A 16,379-nucleotide genomic window follows, 5' to 3' on the forward strand; every position below is an offset into this window, starting at 1 on the left:
TAGGGCTACATAATAAGTGTGTGTCCTGAGTATTGTTTGCTGTATGTTCAGGAAAGGTTTATCAAAAACACTTGCTGTTGTTCTGACTTCACACTCGCTGTTGCTGAAAATTTTACCATTGACCTAGATGAGAGCAGAGAGAGGCCAGTACTGAGCACCTTTGAAATTCCACCTTGAGCATACAAAAATTGACAAACATTAGTGGTTTGGAGTTAAGTTTGATCAAAGTGTCATAGAAAAGTAGGCCTGGAGGGACCTCAGAGAGTCTAGGGAAGTGGTTCTTCCCTCTATCCAGCACTGGTAAGGTTTTACCTGGAGTTCTGTGTCCAGTTTTGGGCCCCACATTTCAAGAAAGACATTGACTGTTTGGAAAGAGTCCAGCGCAAGGCAGCAAAAACAGTTAGGGGTCTTGGGAGGCAAGAAAAAACTAGGGCTGTTTAGTCTGGAGAAGAGAAAAGTTGGACGGGGGGGGGGAGGGAGGGATTGATAACAGTCTTCAGATACGTGAAGAGTGACTTTTATAAAGAAGATGGAGATGAGCTTTTCTTTGTGGCTGTAAGGGACAGGACTAGGAGCAACAACCTCAAGCTGTGGCAAGGAAAATTTAGGCCAGAGATTAGGAGGAACTTTCTAACTGAGAGTGGTCAGTGATCAGCCACCTAGAAAATTTGTGGAGTCTCCATCCTTGGAAACTTTCAAAAGCAGATCAGACAGATGCTTGGCTTGCATGGTTTAGTCAGGGATGATCCTGGCTTGAGTAGGGGGCTGGACTAGATGGCCTTGTGAGATCCCTTCCAGCCCTGCTTTCCTATCGTCTAGTCCAACCCCCTGGCAGAAACATTCCTGCATAAACTATCTCAGACAAATATATGGAAGTTAAGTGAAGATTAAACAAGGACAGAGATTCTCCATCTTTCATTGTATGTAGTCTGTTTCAGTCCTTAACCTCCATCATAGAAAGTTCTTCCTGATATGCAGGGATACTGGTTTTCTCTCATAAAAAATTGCAAATTTTTGATAAAACCCCCAAAATCCATGATTAAAATGAAGCAGTGCTTTACATATAGGTATCAGTTGAACACAATTGTGTTTTTTTGATATATTTACGATGTTAAAGCAGTTTGGAAGCCTACCAGTGCCTCAATCATTATAATAACAGAGCAACATCCACATTTCTCCATTAAAATGAAAAAATCCTTCTTTTTCTCAGGTAAAGGGAAAATCTGCTGTTGTTTCTGTTTTTTATGGGAAACTGAAAACCCAGATCTCTGCTCATATCCAACCTAAATATTCCCATTTCTTTGTTGGACAAAGAGAGCAGTTGATTACCATCCTCTGTATAACAACCCTTTCTGTAGTTGAAGACTGTTATTACATCTCCCCCTCAGTCTTACATTCTCCAGGCTAAATAGTCTCACTAATCATGATTGCTGTCCTTTTGAACACTTTCCAATTTGTTGGTGCCTTTCTTGAAGTGTGGTGACCAAAACTGGATACAGTATTCCAGATGAGGGCTCATCAGTGCTGAATACTGATGCACATGTGACAGCTCTCTTTAATATGTCCCAGGAGGCTATTAGGTATTTTTTGCTAGTGTTGATTCATTCTACTTTTTAACCCACTGTAAACCCCAAGTCTTCTTCTGCAGTAATGCAGCCTAGCCAATCATTCCCCATTTTGTATCTGTGCATGTGATTGCTCTGTCCTGAGGGCAGTACTTTGCTCTTGTCTTTTATTGAATTTCAGACCATTTTTTTCCAGTTTGTCAAGGTCATTTTGAATCCTGATCCTATCTTCCAAAATGTCTGCTATTCCTGCCAGCTCGTCATCCACAGATTTATTAAAGCATGTGCTCATTCTGTCCTTCAAGTCATTAAAGAATACTAAGACAGACCCAAAGCAAGCATCCTCTGGGGAAACAATGTAAGAAGGCAGAATAGTTTTGTAAGAAAAATGAAGAGTGAAATCCTTTCTACTGAAAGAATTGTTATATTATCTCAATTGTTTTTAATATTATTCTTCAAGGTAAAATTTTACAATGTGAGTTTTGTAGCCATATTCAAGTATTGCTCAAATCTTGTACTTAGTAACTTCTTCATTCAAAGTGGTGACATTGTTGAGTAAATTATCTCTTGTTGACTTTATCCAGAAAGGGCAAGCTTCTGAAGCTTGATTCTCTACTCTCATGTCCCTTGGGTAGTCATTTACATGTGCAAAAGGAGCATTAAACTCTACTGGGCAAATTTGGTAACTTTTTTTTTTAACATATGAATCATATTGGTGTATGTAAGATACAGAGCATTGGAAAATCTAGGCTTCCTCTACTCCCATGCAAGAAGCCATATCTAAGAGCTCTACCGGTGGTATTGATAATGATTGTTCCATACCTAGCTGATTGCCCTAACTGGGAGGCTGACACTGATGATGAGGAGAGTCTGTACAGAAGACAGACTGGTTAGAAAAGGTGGTATTAGGTGCCAAAGGCTTTTACAGTACCAGTGAACTAATTTATAACTAAAGGTATGATTCTGTGAAGCCTTATTCCAGTCATGTCTACAAACACAGTTGCACTGAACTAAATATGATATAAACCATGTCTAATATGGTATAAGTGTGCCTATATAGGGTGCACTGTTGTAACTAAATTAGTGTGAGTTTGTGTGTAGACAAGGCGTTCAGAGGAGGAAAACTGGACCTAAGTGAGGGATTTTTTTCAGGTTTAGTCATTAAATTATTTTATTTCTGGGACAGAGACTCTGCTTATTATTTGCAAAGCATTATGTGAACAAATGGCACTATGCTAATATCCTAAATAGGACATTACCTCAGTGTATATTAATTCCCAGAACTAAGTTATTTTGAAACTAAAGTGGGTGGCAATTAAACTGGGTACAGCACATTTATTAAGTTGAATTGTTTATTGATTAAGTTAGCATGTTAGTATCCTAACTTATTGTCTTAGATCATTTTATTACTGGGTCTCTCTCCAAAACTTCGGATGGAACTAATTATTCTGTCCATAGGATTAAATGGTTGATATTGCACTTTTAGTTTTGTTGTAAAAACATTGGATCGGTACTGATATAAAGAAAACTGCTGTGTCGGATATCAGCCCAATGGGGCTGATAATTTGGCCGATAAATGCCCATGCTGTGTGCAGCCACAGCACAGCACTCAGGCAACGAGGTTGGCACCATGGATTGCTACCTCCATCTGATAAGTCTGGTGTGTGGGAAGGAGCATGGAGGGTGGGGGAAGATCAGCGCCCCTTGCGGTGAAGGAGGGAGCAGAGATAGGTGCTGCCCAGCTGGGGTGGGATGGGGCACAGGATGGACCTGTGGCTTGTTGGGGGTGTGGTTCCCGCTGCTGCTTGCACCCCAGGAGGGCGGGGGAGGCATGTACCCCCCAGATCTGTGCAGGGTGGGGTGGGGTAGGCTGCAGTCAGGGCTGCATTGGTGCTTTTCTCAGTGAGGGCTGGGCTCAGAGCGGCTGCTGGGAAGATGCTGCATCCACCCCAAATTTTGCTGCTGCTGCCAGCCACTCAGTGCAGCCCTGACTCAATGTCCTGCCTCCACCCACACACCAGGAAGAGCCAAGGCTGTGTCAGGCGGCTGGCGGCAGTGTTGGGAACGGAGTGGTGGTGAAATTTAGGGTGGATACAGCATCCTCCCAGAGCCGCTGGCACCCGCTTCAAGCCCACCCCTTCCAAAAAAGCCCTGGCTCCACTGCACAGATCGGGGGGGGCACCCCCCGCCTTCCCAGGATGTGCTTAGTGGCAGAAGTCGTTCCCTGCCTCAATGGGCAGTGCCTGCCCCTGCCCCCTTCGTCACTGTGGGGGGCATTGATCTGCCCCCCCCAGGCCCCTTCCCTTCCCACTCCTCTTCCACCACACTGGACTTACCAGCTGGAGGCAGCTGTATCAGTATCGGCCAATATGCCTCCTTAAATATCAGCTATCGGTATCGGCCCCAAAAATCTCTATCAGTGCACCTCTAGCAGTCAAATAGCAAGAAAATGTTGAGATGACTAATGAGTCTACAGGCATTTTGAAAAAATTTGATTTAAACTTTTCTAGCATGTCATGTTGTCACTGTTGGTGATGAAACCCATGCTGGACTTTGTTCCCTGGCCCTGGAAGCTGATCCATGTGGGCTCTTGCAATATGGAACCCCACTCTGGACTTGAGTGTGGCCCACGTTTCCATCTCACACATGAAGTTCTTTGCTTTAAGCTCAGAAACCTTGAGAATTGGGTTTTTCATTACAATTGCATAATGTTTTAAGAATAATACTGTCAACAAGTTCATTACAAGTAATTAGAGTTAGGGGCAAAGGTATTCTTTACTATTCTGTAAAATAGTACCGATGCTAGTTACTTGCAACCATTCTGGAGGAGCAGTATGAAAAAACAGGATCATTCCACTACATTACAATTAATCAAATAGCACTATATGTCAGTACAGATGTATAATGATGTAATGGAGTAGACTATTGTAATGCATGTTTAATCCTTTTGAATGTTGTACTGACCCCCAAAGGGGAAGTGTTTTGCTTGATGGAAGAACCTTTATTCTGCATTCTTTGAATCCCTCTCCCTCTTTTCGAGTAAATTTGTAGTTGGACTTGGAGTGGTTTTGCATTCGTGATCATGTCTGGGTTTTATCTATCCATAATACACACCTATATCTGCCATAGAAAGATTTGCAATGGAGGTTTTTCATTTTATGACTTGAACTTCTGTGCGAGTGTGAATAGTGCAGTTCTCACACACTGGATGTGTATGTTTGTCTCTCTGCAGCGCTTCCACCTCCCATTCGGACCAGTCAGTACACACAAAATCTGCCTCTGTCATATCATCTGATTCAGTCTCCACCTCCACAGACAACTTTTCTCCAGATCTCAAGGTATGTATGTCTCTTGTTTTTAAATTGTCACTGAAAAGAGGGGGAAAGATGATTTTCCAGAAGCTACAGCTAGTGCAAAATGCAGCAGCCTGTCTTCTAGCAGGGATGGTTTGCCAGGAATGCATTACTCTAGTACTCCAAAGTCTACGCTGGCTTCTAGTAATTTTCCAAGTGTAATTCAAGGTGCTGATTTCGACCGGAAGTGTCATAAAAGATCTGAGTGGAGATGAGGCCCATTTGATATTGATAATGTAGGACTAGGTTTTCAAAGACTGGCTACCCCCTCAGGGATTGTGGCAGATTTTTCAAAAGACTGTGACTTCTCTTTAGGTGCCTAAATAAGAGAAGACTTAGCAACCAGCAGTTCCCATTGTGACACACATCCCCCTTTATTTTGGTGCCAAAATGGGAGCTGATGTCTCTTGGAAACCTAGTCCTGACCATGACGCCTGAACTCTTGAAAAATCTGAGTGTTTTGTCTTTCTTGAAAATGATTACATTTCAGTGTTTCCTAAAAATACTAGCTTACCACTCTGCTTATGCTCTTGCCATAAATAATGCTTAAATAAAAAAATGTTAGTGTGGAAGGCCTAAAATCAAACCGGTAAATCCATAATTAGAAATCTCATTACATGGTTCTGCAATCCTGAAAGTCACCTGCAGGCTGCTCTTATTACTGTAAATGCGATATGCAGGTGATTAGCATTTTTTGAAAATCTTACCATTTAATTAGATGCTTAAAATTCAGGCGCCAGTGTTTTAAAAATGTTGGCCGTGGTATGTTCTAACAACACCTTTTTAACATTTCTTTCAAATGGTTACACATTTGTTTAAACTGGAGGGGAGGGGAGGGGAGGGGGGTGGGTGGGGGCATGAAAGAGCCTGGAAAGGCTTTCATAGCGTGACCACATATGCTTTCACTGTTTTAGCAGTAATTTACACTTTATGACAATAGTTCCTAGGGCCTCAAATTGGGATTAGGGTCTATTGTATTGGTACTCTGTGAACCTATATTAATTTGTAGTGCGAAGAGCTAAGGGTATTGCCAAAACATTAAACAAAACCCCATGAGTCAACCCCCAAATACAGAGTGATTTTTTAAAATATATATTAAATTTTAAGCCCTTCTCATTTTATTAGATTTTCTGTCTTTAGGGTCCTGTTTCAAGATTTCTTCTTAAATCATGAATTCTAAGACACTTTTTTTTATGGAAGCTGATATTCTCACATAATCAAAGAACTCCAGAAATACCAAAATAAATATCACATACTCACCATAAAATACCAAAAGTCTGCAACACAGGCATTTATAAATCCTTTTTCTAATTTATGCTGTGGATTGGTTTAATTTTCTATTTGGCAAGTGTAACTTTTTTTTCCTAAGAACTGGTATCTTTTTTAGTTTATAGTTTACAGAAAGTCTTCTAGCTCTGGTGTTCTAAGAAAGTTTCCATTTGAAGGTATTTTACAATGAGGCTTCATAGCACCTTGTAGTCTAACATTGGACTCCGGTTTGAAAATTAAACATAAATATATGTTTAACTGAATAATTTGTACTTCTTAAGTACCTTCATAATGAATTAATCATCATAATATGCTTGTGTAAACAAGTATACAACTTTCTTCTAAAATAGGGAAGTTGAATGATTTACTCAAAGGTACTGGGGAAATAATTTTCAGATGTCCTAATTCCTGGTTTCATGGCTTAGACCAATGATTCTCAACCAGGGTGTTGCAAGATCATTTCAAGGGTGCCCTGGGGTGCTAGCACTATTGGATGTGAAAACATGATTTACAATATAAACCTAGAGATTCCAAGTAGCGATCCATAGCATTACAAGAATTCTGCCCTGCTGTGGTCTTTCTGAGCTTTTTGCAATGGAGGAATTGCTTTAATATTATTTCTGTAGTCAAAAAAAACTGAAAACTAAGAGCTGGTATTTTCTGAGGGGTGTCCTGAATCTAAAAAGGTTGAGAACCCACTGGCTTAAACCTTACCTAATTGTAAATGATGAATGATGTAAATGTAAACTTTATTTATTTATTAGCATTAGGTCTTTATTTATATATTTATTAGCATTAGGTCTTATTAGCATTCAGTTCCCACTTAAATTGAATGGTGGATGCATTTGTTCCTAGGCTAAAAGCACAGCGATATTTGTAGAAAGAAAGAAGAATGACACAAGTAGTGATGGGGGAAAAAGAATTGTGGACACTTTTTTTTCAATTGAAGGAATCCTTTTGATCAATTGATTTCCTCTCCACTCCCTCTTCCTCCTCCTCCTCCCCCCCCCCTCCAGTTTTCATGCATAAATTTGATGGAGACACTCTGCTGCTGCTGCATCTTAAAGATGTAGTAAAAACCTCTTGATACCTTGGAGAATATCTTCTAGCATTTGAAGATCAAGCAGTAAATTAGTAAAATGGTGCAATTCTCTGATTCAGTCCCTCTAGAATGTCCACTATCTTCATTACTCATTAATAGAATTGAATGCTGAAGGCGAGCTGTGCCTTGTAAGATCAGGCTTCCTAGTGGTATGGCTTTAATGAAGCCAGCATCATAAAATGAGGAAATGATTGGTGATCATCAAAACAGCCAGTCTTGTTTTAATTAATACCACATGCAGTTAACTGTGTTGGGATGGCTCTAGAGAGCACATTTTCCTAATTTTTCCTTGTCAAAACAACTATTCTTATGGAAGGAATTCTGCATCTGTATCTAAGTCTTAGAATGTGAAATTTTATTTATGTGCTGGTATCTTTTCATCTCCTGGATCTTGCTAACTGACCTTTTGTTTTCTAGCTGCTCTTCTTGAAATACTTACCAGAACTGTTGTGGTTTCATCGTATGTCAGTACCCTCAACAGCTGTGCTGGCATATATTTCCTCACAAGTTTCATAAATCACTACTTGTTTGGTTCTTAGTTTTTTACCACTAAAAGAAAATAGAACTTCTTCCTGGCTCACTCCATTAAAAAAGTGCCATATTGCAAAGGGGTTATATTTGCTTTTTGAATAGGTTTGGAACCAGTAAACCTGAGCATATTTTAAAAGAATCCAGCTTCATTCTAGATTTGATTTTATTTTTTTTTGTTTTGTGCAAATTAGCACCTGCTGCAGTGGCTAGAATTAAATTCACTTTTTGGCTCTTCAAAAAGTAGATTTTAAAGGTAACTTCTTGCCTTACTACTTCACACTTGTTCAGCTATACTTCCTTTTGGTTCATTTTTTTCCAAATAATCCCAATTCCTCCAGATAACCATGGAACTAACAAGCAGGTTTTGCCATCACACTTTTTTCTATCTCTGTCCCTGCAGATGCCTGTTTTTTCTGCTCATCTCTGAGAATGCTGTGGGCCATATCTCCATGGTCAACTTACCATGCTCTACACGGGTATCATAAAGCATGCTGCATTGCTCTGGTTAGAATTAATAGCCATATCTGTGCAGCAGACTATTTAGTCTAGTCACTGAGCTCACCGAGAATGTCACACAGACATGCCTGCACTGTTTCTGATTCAAATAGCAGCCTCCCCCCTCCTCTTGTGGCACAGTGTGCATGAGGATGCCATTCCAGATGGTTGATAACCTTCCCACGTAGACATGGCCTTTCAGAACTCTTGGAGGATGGGTGAGGTTCCAGAAGACTGGAAAAATGTAAGCATATGTCCCTCTCTAGAGGAAAAAAAGGTGGGGAAAGAGCATCTAGGGAGTTAGAGCTGTCTCCCTAGCTTCAGCTTCCGTTAACATTTGATTATTTCTCCCAGAATCTATTTATGAGCACTTAGATGACAAGGTGATAAATAACCACCAACATGGATTTGTCTACAACAAATTATGTCCATTTCCTTTTCTGCTGTGGTAAATGCTATTGTGGATAGGGGAGGAAGAGAACATGTTATGTACCTGACCGTAGTAAGACTTCTGACACCATCTCAAATGACATTTTCATAAATAAGGGAAGGAAAAGTGGTCCAAATGAAACAACTGTTAGGTAGGGCTGTACAAAGCTTCAGTCACTGATTCAGTTTGGAGGAGATTCAGCCCAATTCGGTGGCCGAATTTCCGAATCGAATCAGGAGCACTTGGTGCTTGGTCTGTTTACATGTGAGAAGCCCTTGGAATTCATGAAACAGCTTATCACTGTCCCCATGGAAATGGAGCTTTATGTCTAAGTAGGCAGTATTAAAAGTTTAGGAATGGAAAGGAGCAGAGGAGTCAGCTGCTCCTTGCTGTCCTTCTCTATTCCCATCAACAAGAACAGATGGGGACTTGACTTGTTTGTTTTCTTTGTCTATTATCTGGAAGGGAGTGTTCTGTTCCTATGAAGGTGGCATCCTGATTGCCAGTGGTTAGAGATTGGCTTAACACCTGAAACAGGAGGTCTACTCCCCCTCACAACAAAAGTTATCATCAGCGTGAGCTCTGGATGTTCTTGTGAGAGTCACTTCTGAATTATTTTAGAAGCTGAGTCAGGGGCTTGCAAATTCCCTACCAAAAGGTACAGAACACTGGTTTATATTATCAGAGCTCCCATAGTTTGCAATCTATGTTGTAATTTGATAGAATAAAACAAGTGTTCCGTATTTTTTCATAGGTTTTTATTAAGGGGATTAAGCAAACATAGCACTAAGCTAATTTTATACAATTTCATGAAGCTAATTAAGGATGGAATGATACACTGATCAAACTGAGGGCATAATTAAAATTAAGTCCCTAGGGTTAAATTATTCAATCACCAAATCAATGCAGTAGGAAATCAGATCAAGTTATGAGGTTGACACTAGGGCTAAGTACAGACAGTCAAAATGCCCGAGGCTGAATCGATTCAGTCTTTGCAGCTTAGTCTAAGATGAGAAGCAATTAGACAGACGCTCGCTTTTGATACAGGAAATGCAGCCACATACCTGCAGTGCCTCAGGCAAGAAGCCAGGAGCACTAGAGCACAGCTGTCTGGAATGTAGCCAGCATGGACTCTGTGTTCGTTTCCTCTTCCTGCTGCCCCAGAGGTCTCTGGGATTTGCAGTCCAGAATTACAGCAGCAGGTCTCTGCAGGGTTGCTCATCACTTCTTTTTCCTGCTTTCAGGTGCTTGTGGGATTTGTAGTCCACAGTCGCAGCCACTAGTAAGTTTTTAACAAGGCAGGGCAGCTCCATACTTGGGGGAAAGGAAGTTTAACCCCACTCCCTGGTCCCAGGCTCCAGCCGGGGTTTGCCTGGGGGGTGGGCAGTTCCTGCCTCTCTTCCCCCTCCACCCCCAACCCTTCTCTGCTGGAGCAGGTAGCACAACCTGCCCAAGGCTATAAAGCATGCTGGGATTCTGGGGAGCTGTGATTTAACTTGAGCCTGGAAGGGGTCTGGGACAGAAGTTTCATAAATAGGCCCAAATCAGTTAAGTCTGATACTACATTCAACCAGGTTTATCTTAAGCCAGTTTCAGCCATTTTGAAACTGGTTTATGTGCACTGAACTTCTGTTCTGTTACAGGTTTAAACCAGTTTATGCGTAACTTCTGTCCCTAGCCTAGAAGGGAAGACAGAGCATTTATGTATGTGTTGGGACACGGCGCCGGGCACTTTTAGTCAGGGAGCCATGCTAATTAAAAGCGCCAGTGTGTCACGTGTATCTGCATCACCACACGTCCCTGCACTGAAAAAATGGTGGCAGGCACTTTGAACTAAAGCTCTTTGGATGTGTTTTATTTCAAAGTGCACCGCTGCCATTTTGTCAGTTTGCAGACTTATGGTGACACTGATACACGTGACGTGCAAGGCTGCTGGAGTGCTCAGTTTCCATGCTCCAGAAGACTTGATTCATCAAGTCTGCTCTGAAGTGCTAGATTTCCAGAGTGTCAGAGCAGGCTCCCAGCATGTGTATAGGAGCCCACAAGGTAGTATCTTGGGTTAATTTAAAGAGGAATTAGTTTTCTTTTAGTCTAAGACCACAGCTAGATCTTTAGTCAGGATGGTGCATTGCCCTGGCAGGTGAAGGAGAGGCGTCCCTTGGCTTCAGTGTCTATAGAACCTACATGTCCAGTCTAGTCTTTGACTGTTACCAAGAGAAATAGGCCAATAAGGTAGTGAAATCCCTTTGTCTCAAGGATTTTCTTTCTTGGGAAATTTTTTCTGTGGCTCACATGGTGGTTCATTGTTATCTGTAACCTGTTAATTGAGGCTTAGCTGGGGTTGTGCCATATGCAGGTCTATCATCAGACTGCAGACTAGATGGGCTAGTTACAACCAATGACAACTCCTTCCTTTTCTTCCCCTGGATGGTCTGCCTAAGAAAGGGAGGGGCACATAGGTTTGGATTTTCCTGAAAGCAGTAGGAAGCACATGGATGAGAGAACTACATTTTGTATGTGTGGTCTGTGTTTTATAGCGGTTCCTACTTGCTCTACGTCAAGGACCACCTTTGAGGCTGCAAGTCTAACTTGAGACATTCAAGTGCTCTGTAGAGTCAGTGCCATCCAATTTTCTCACAGATGGCAATCATTGTGCCCTTTTGTCATGGCAGAAAATTGCATCACCAAATGACTCTTCTATGCCAGGCCACACCTGTCTTGGTCTGGTATCTGGTACAGTGTAAACCAGTACATCCTGTTCCATGGTTGGATTGTTGGTGACTAAACTGGCGCCCCCACCTGGGCTAGCCTGGGTGAGGAGGGTGTGTGGACACCTAGCAGGACTAAAAACAAGACCTGTCAAAGGGCTGATGAGCTCCATGTGAGCCAACAGCATCCATATCTGGAGAGGACATGGGCACCACCAGTTCAGTTTGCCCGGAGCATCAGCAATGATGCATAGCTTATAATGTCTAAAAAAATGATAAAATGCTTCTAATGATAAAAATTATCAAGGCTCACATTTGTGAGAGCCCAGCAGGGCAAATTATGCTGAGGGGAAACCAGAACGGGTTTGTGGCGGGCAGATCATGCCTGACCAATCTAGTCTCTTTCTGTGACCAGGTTACGAAACGCCTGGACACAGGAGGAGGGGTGGATGTCGTATACTTAGACTTCAGGAAGGCCTTCGATACGGTATCCCACCCCATACTGGTGAACAAGTTAAGAGGCTGTGACGTGGATGACTACACAGTCTGGTGGGTGGCGAATTGGCTAGAGGGTCGCACCCAAAGAGTCGTGGTGGATGGGTCGGTCTCGACCTGGAAGGGTGTGGGCAGTGGGGTCCCGCAGGGCTCAGTCCTTGGACCGATACTCTTTAATGTCTTCATCAGTGACTTGGACGAGGGAGTGAAATGTACTCTGTCCAAGTTTGCAGATGACACAAAGCTATGGGGAGAAGTGGACACGCCGGAGGGCAGGGAACAGCTGTAGGCAGACCTGGATAGGTTGGACAAGTGGGCAGAAAACAACAGGATGCAGTTCAACAAGGAGAAATGCAAAGTGCTGCACCTAGGGAGGAAAAATGTCCAGCACACCTACAGCCTAGGGAATGACCTGCTGGGTGGCACAGAGGTGGAAAGGGATCTTGGAGTCCTAGTGGACTCCAAGATGAACATGAGTCGGCAGTGTGACGAAGCCATCAAAAAAGCCAATGGCACTTTATCGTGCATCAGCAGATGCATGACGAATAGGTCCAAGGAGGTGATACTTCCACTCTATCGGGCGCTGGTCAGACCGCAGTTGGAGTACTGCGTGCAATTCTGGGCGCCACACTTCAAGAAGGATGCGGATAACCTGGAGAGGGTCCGGAGAAGGGCAGCTCGTATGGTCAAGGGCCTGCAGACCAAGCCCTACGACGAGAGACTAGAGAACCTGGACCTTTTCAGCCTCCGCAAGAGAAGGTTGAGAGGCGACCTTGTGGCTGCCTATAAGTTCATCATGGGGGCACAGAAGGGAATTGGTGAGTATTTATTCACCAAGGCACCCCCAGGGCTTATAAGAAACAATGGCCACAAGCTAGCAGAGAGCAGATTTAGACTGGACATTAGGAAGAACTTCTTCCCAGTTCGAGTGGCCAAGGTCTGGAACGGGCTCCCAAGGGAGGTGGTGCTCTCCCCTACCCTGGGGGTCTTCAAGAGGAGGTTAGATGAGTATCTAGCTGGGGTCATCTAGACCCAGCACTCTTTCCTGCTTATGCAGGGAGTCGGACTCGATGATCTATTGAGGTCCCTTCCGGCCCTAACATCCATGAATCTATGAATGTGTCCCAACAGTCACAGCAGCCTTGGGACTGACTTCCCTTGAAATGACTCCTGCATTTACTAATTCATCTTGGTCAACTGCAGATCATCTAATCTTCCAGAATTACAAAAAGCAGGTTAGCTGTGGATTCTGACAAAAAATGGTGAGGTTAAATTTATGGCTGAGATAATAGACATGAACCTAAAGTCTGCAAACTAATCTTTTGTGAAAATACCTAATGACATGTTTGACATTCTCTTCATGGCAGTTGCTTCATGTTCCTCATGTTTCTTAAAATTTCTGGACTTGTTACAGACAAATAATTGGGGAACCTAATGAACTCATGACTTGTCACCTGCATGGCTTTTGACCTCCCAAACACAAGCTGTTTTTGCAGCTCGTTATAATAAATTCTACACATGAACAAAGGTTTTTCCAGGCTTAACTCAAATCTGAGACCCTTTTTCACTCTTGTTATCTATATCTCTTATTGTTTGTTCTTGATTTCAGTAAATTCCGCATCTGTGAAGTTTATCTTAAAGTGCATGGAAAATATTTTCCATTTACTGGCTTCAAAATTCTCACCTTTTAATTTAATTGAATAACTTCATGTTGTCTCTCTCTTTTTGTATGATGAAACAGGGAGAATACTGTATTTATTTGAGATCTGTTTTTTCCCCCATTGAAAATGGAGGGGGGAAAAGCCCCTTGTGGATTTGAGCACAAGGTGGTGAGGGCACAAGTGACTTCTGTAGCTCTGCCTCTGGTCCTGACCCAGGGTCAGAGTTGCAGCTGTAGCCGCAGACTGCCATCTCCTCTTCCCACCTGCTGCTGCCTCTGCTCGCCTTGCCTCTCCTCTACTACCCCTCCCCTGCCCACCCTCCACCCCCACCACTGTCTCTGCCCTGCCGCCTTCCCTTGACTGCCACCACTCACCAACCAGCTTTTGCTTTGGCTCCACTCCTCCACTCCTGGAGCTCTGCTTCAGCCACGGGCATGGAGCATGTGGTTGTTCCAGCCTGGTCTAGTGGCAGCTGCTCCATCCTGGGCTCTGGCTCCAGGGCTGGGCTGGGGCTGCTGCTTCCACAGCAACTACTATGTGGCATGGCTGGGTTGGAGCTGGAGCACCCACGTGCTGCATGCCCCAGTTTAGAGAAATACCACAGCCAGAGGGTAAGTGGCAGTGAGGGCAGCGGCAGGCATGGGGGGAATAAGTGGTGTGTGGGCAAGTGTTGGCAGGGCAGGCAGCAGAGCTGGCAAGGGTCACTTGCTTCCCCCACTGCCTCCCCCTACCACCTACCTCCTGGTTCTTCCCTCTACTGCCTCTTCCACCACTGCCTATCCCCTTGTCATTATTGCTTTTTCCACTGCAGTGTTGGGGGGGGTGGATGAACACAAGACAGCCCTCCAATAATTAGATCCAATATGCGGAAAACTATAACAAATTTATAAATTTTCTATGTATGAAATCTAATTATTGGGTAGTTGCCTTAAATTTAGTCATCTTGGATTCAGGTAAATACAGTTGATGTTCCCAGTATACCATCTCTAGGTTTTTCATTGCTTTACCATATTCCCAGTTATCCGTCTCCTCTCTAATGTAACAATCTCCGTCTCTTCAATTTGAGGGGTTTTTTTAGGATTCTGATTATCGTGATAGAAGTTCTAATTTAGAAGCACTCCCTTACTTAGAAGACTATAGAGGTTGGGAATTGGGAAATGGTCCCTCAGTTGGACCTAGTGAGTTACAGAAAGACAAAGCATCTGCAGAGGTTGCCTACTGCTCCACAGTTAGTCATTGCTTAATTCTCTTTGTTCATGCCTCTGTTAATGACCCTGGTGATCACTACACTGATCACTTTTGTTACTGACTTTGAACTTCCTTTACTTCAGCAATATCCTTTTTGAAATGGGTGCTCCTAGTTACAGCCTCACTGTATTCCATGAATTTATACATAAAAAGTACTAAAATAGTCTCTGTGTTTTTCACTGTTCCCTTTGCACCTTTGTCAAAACAGCAGACAGTGACTGGCGTAAGTCAACATCTGATGCAGCAGGCTACCATATATGTGGTTTGAGATCTGGGCAGAGCTTGTGTAGCATCTGATTTTGGAAGCTGAGGGCAGGAGAAAGTTATAGAAAACTGAGCTGGATCTTTGTCCCATGTGGAAAAAGGAGAAAATATGTCCAGCATTTCTGGATAGCCTTATAAAGAAGGGGACATTGCAGCTTCCTTATAAAAATACCCCTAATGTTCTGAATTGGCTCTGCCATTCTTGAAATATGCTTTAGGTACGCATATAAACCCTACGCTCCTTCCTGTAGTTGATCTTATTTGTTCTGCCTAGGTATCAGCTTAATTTTAGAAGTTACATTTCTATAAAATTAGAAGAACTCTCTGTTATAGTTACAGTTTGCCTTAGCATTTTCTATGTGGCATTTTTAGAAGAAGTGTAGGTGTCTGGGGGTTTGGAGCTATACAAATTTTATTTGATGTCTATAACTGCTGATGTCTTCCGATCATCAATTTGACATCGTATTGGGTAAGAGGAGATGGTAATTCCTACTGTATGTTTATACAGTATTTTTCCTTGTTTTTCTCTGAAGAATTTCATAATAGCTTCCATAAAAGTTTTTATATAAAACACATTGATACCTGGATGTAAAACTAAATCCTTTCTTCTCTACAATTTACTGAAATTGCACTTCGTAAATCCAACACTAAATAACATTTAGAGGTTTCAGTCATTTGGATTATGCTGCAAGCATTGTTGGATTTTCTCCTGACTTTATGTTCAAAGCTGTTTAGAATTTGATTTAGGGAATTCATTTCTCTGCCAGCTGTGTGCATTAACATAAGCTATAGACCTGCTACCAGACGAGGACAAAATTAATACCTAAACACCTTTGAAGATCTGGGCCCTAAGTGACTTACAAACCAATGGGAGTCATGTTCCTGAACCACAGAGGTGCTTTGGAAAACCCCACCCTAGATATTTGCAGTCCTGTATGTCTGTGTAATTTATAGTGCCTCTTCATTGGCTTTGTTGCTTTCTCACTTCACGGGATTTAACCTTAGGAATTTCATCTTTCACTTAAGCTGTTTGTAGGATAATGTCTCAAGTTTACTAGATTCAAATTGTGGCATGATTCTTGTAAAAAAGGAAATTGGTTACACTCCTGAGGTTTCTAAGTTGTAGATTTGCTGGGAAGGGGCTTGCTGCCAGTTATCTTAGGACTAATAAGTTTTGCTACAGCCAACATGTTCCTTTACAGAGTGCATGAAGCTAAGGTAAAACCTAGTGCTTGAGGGAAAATGGATTTCTCTCTGC

General features: G+C 42.5%; 1 protein-coding gene across 7 annotated transcripts in view; it reads left to right on the forward strand.

Moving 5' to 3' along the window:
• Positions 1–16,379, forward strand: part of MTMR2 (myotubularin related protein 2) — an 89,040-nt gene that overhangs the window by 29,240 nt on the left and 43,421 nt on the right. For 6 of the 7 annotated variants that reach the window (XM_059721138.1, XM_059721139.1, XM_019483651.2 and 3 more), the window contains one exon: positions 4,798–4,903. Coding sequence is in view for 1 of the 7 variants with exons in the window: in XM_019483651.2 (XP_019339196.2) it covers positions 4,798–4,903 (106 nt within the window). In the remaining 6 variants the exon portion in view is untranslated. Of the gene's footprint in view, positions 1–1,807; positions 1,924–4,797; positions 4,904–16,379 lie in introns of those variants that run through there. The other variant, XM_019483649.2, reaches the window with a different exon arrangement.

The sequence above is a fragment of the Alligator mississippiensis genome, chromosome 1, assembly GCF_030867095.1.
Source record: "Alligator mississippiensis isolate rAllMis1 chromosome 1, rAllMis1, whole genome shotgun sequence".
Classification (NCBI taxonomy): Eukaryota; Metazoa; Chordata; order Crocodylia; family Alligatoridae; genus Alligator; species Alligator mississippiensis.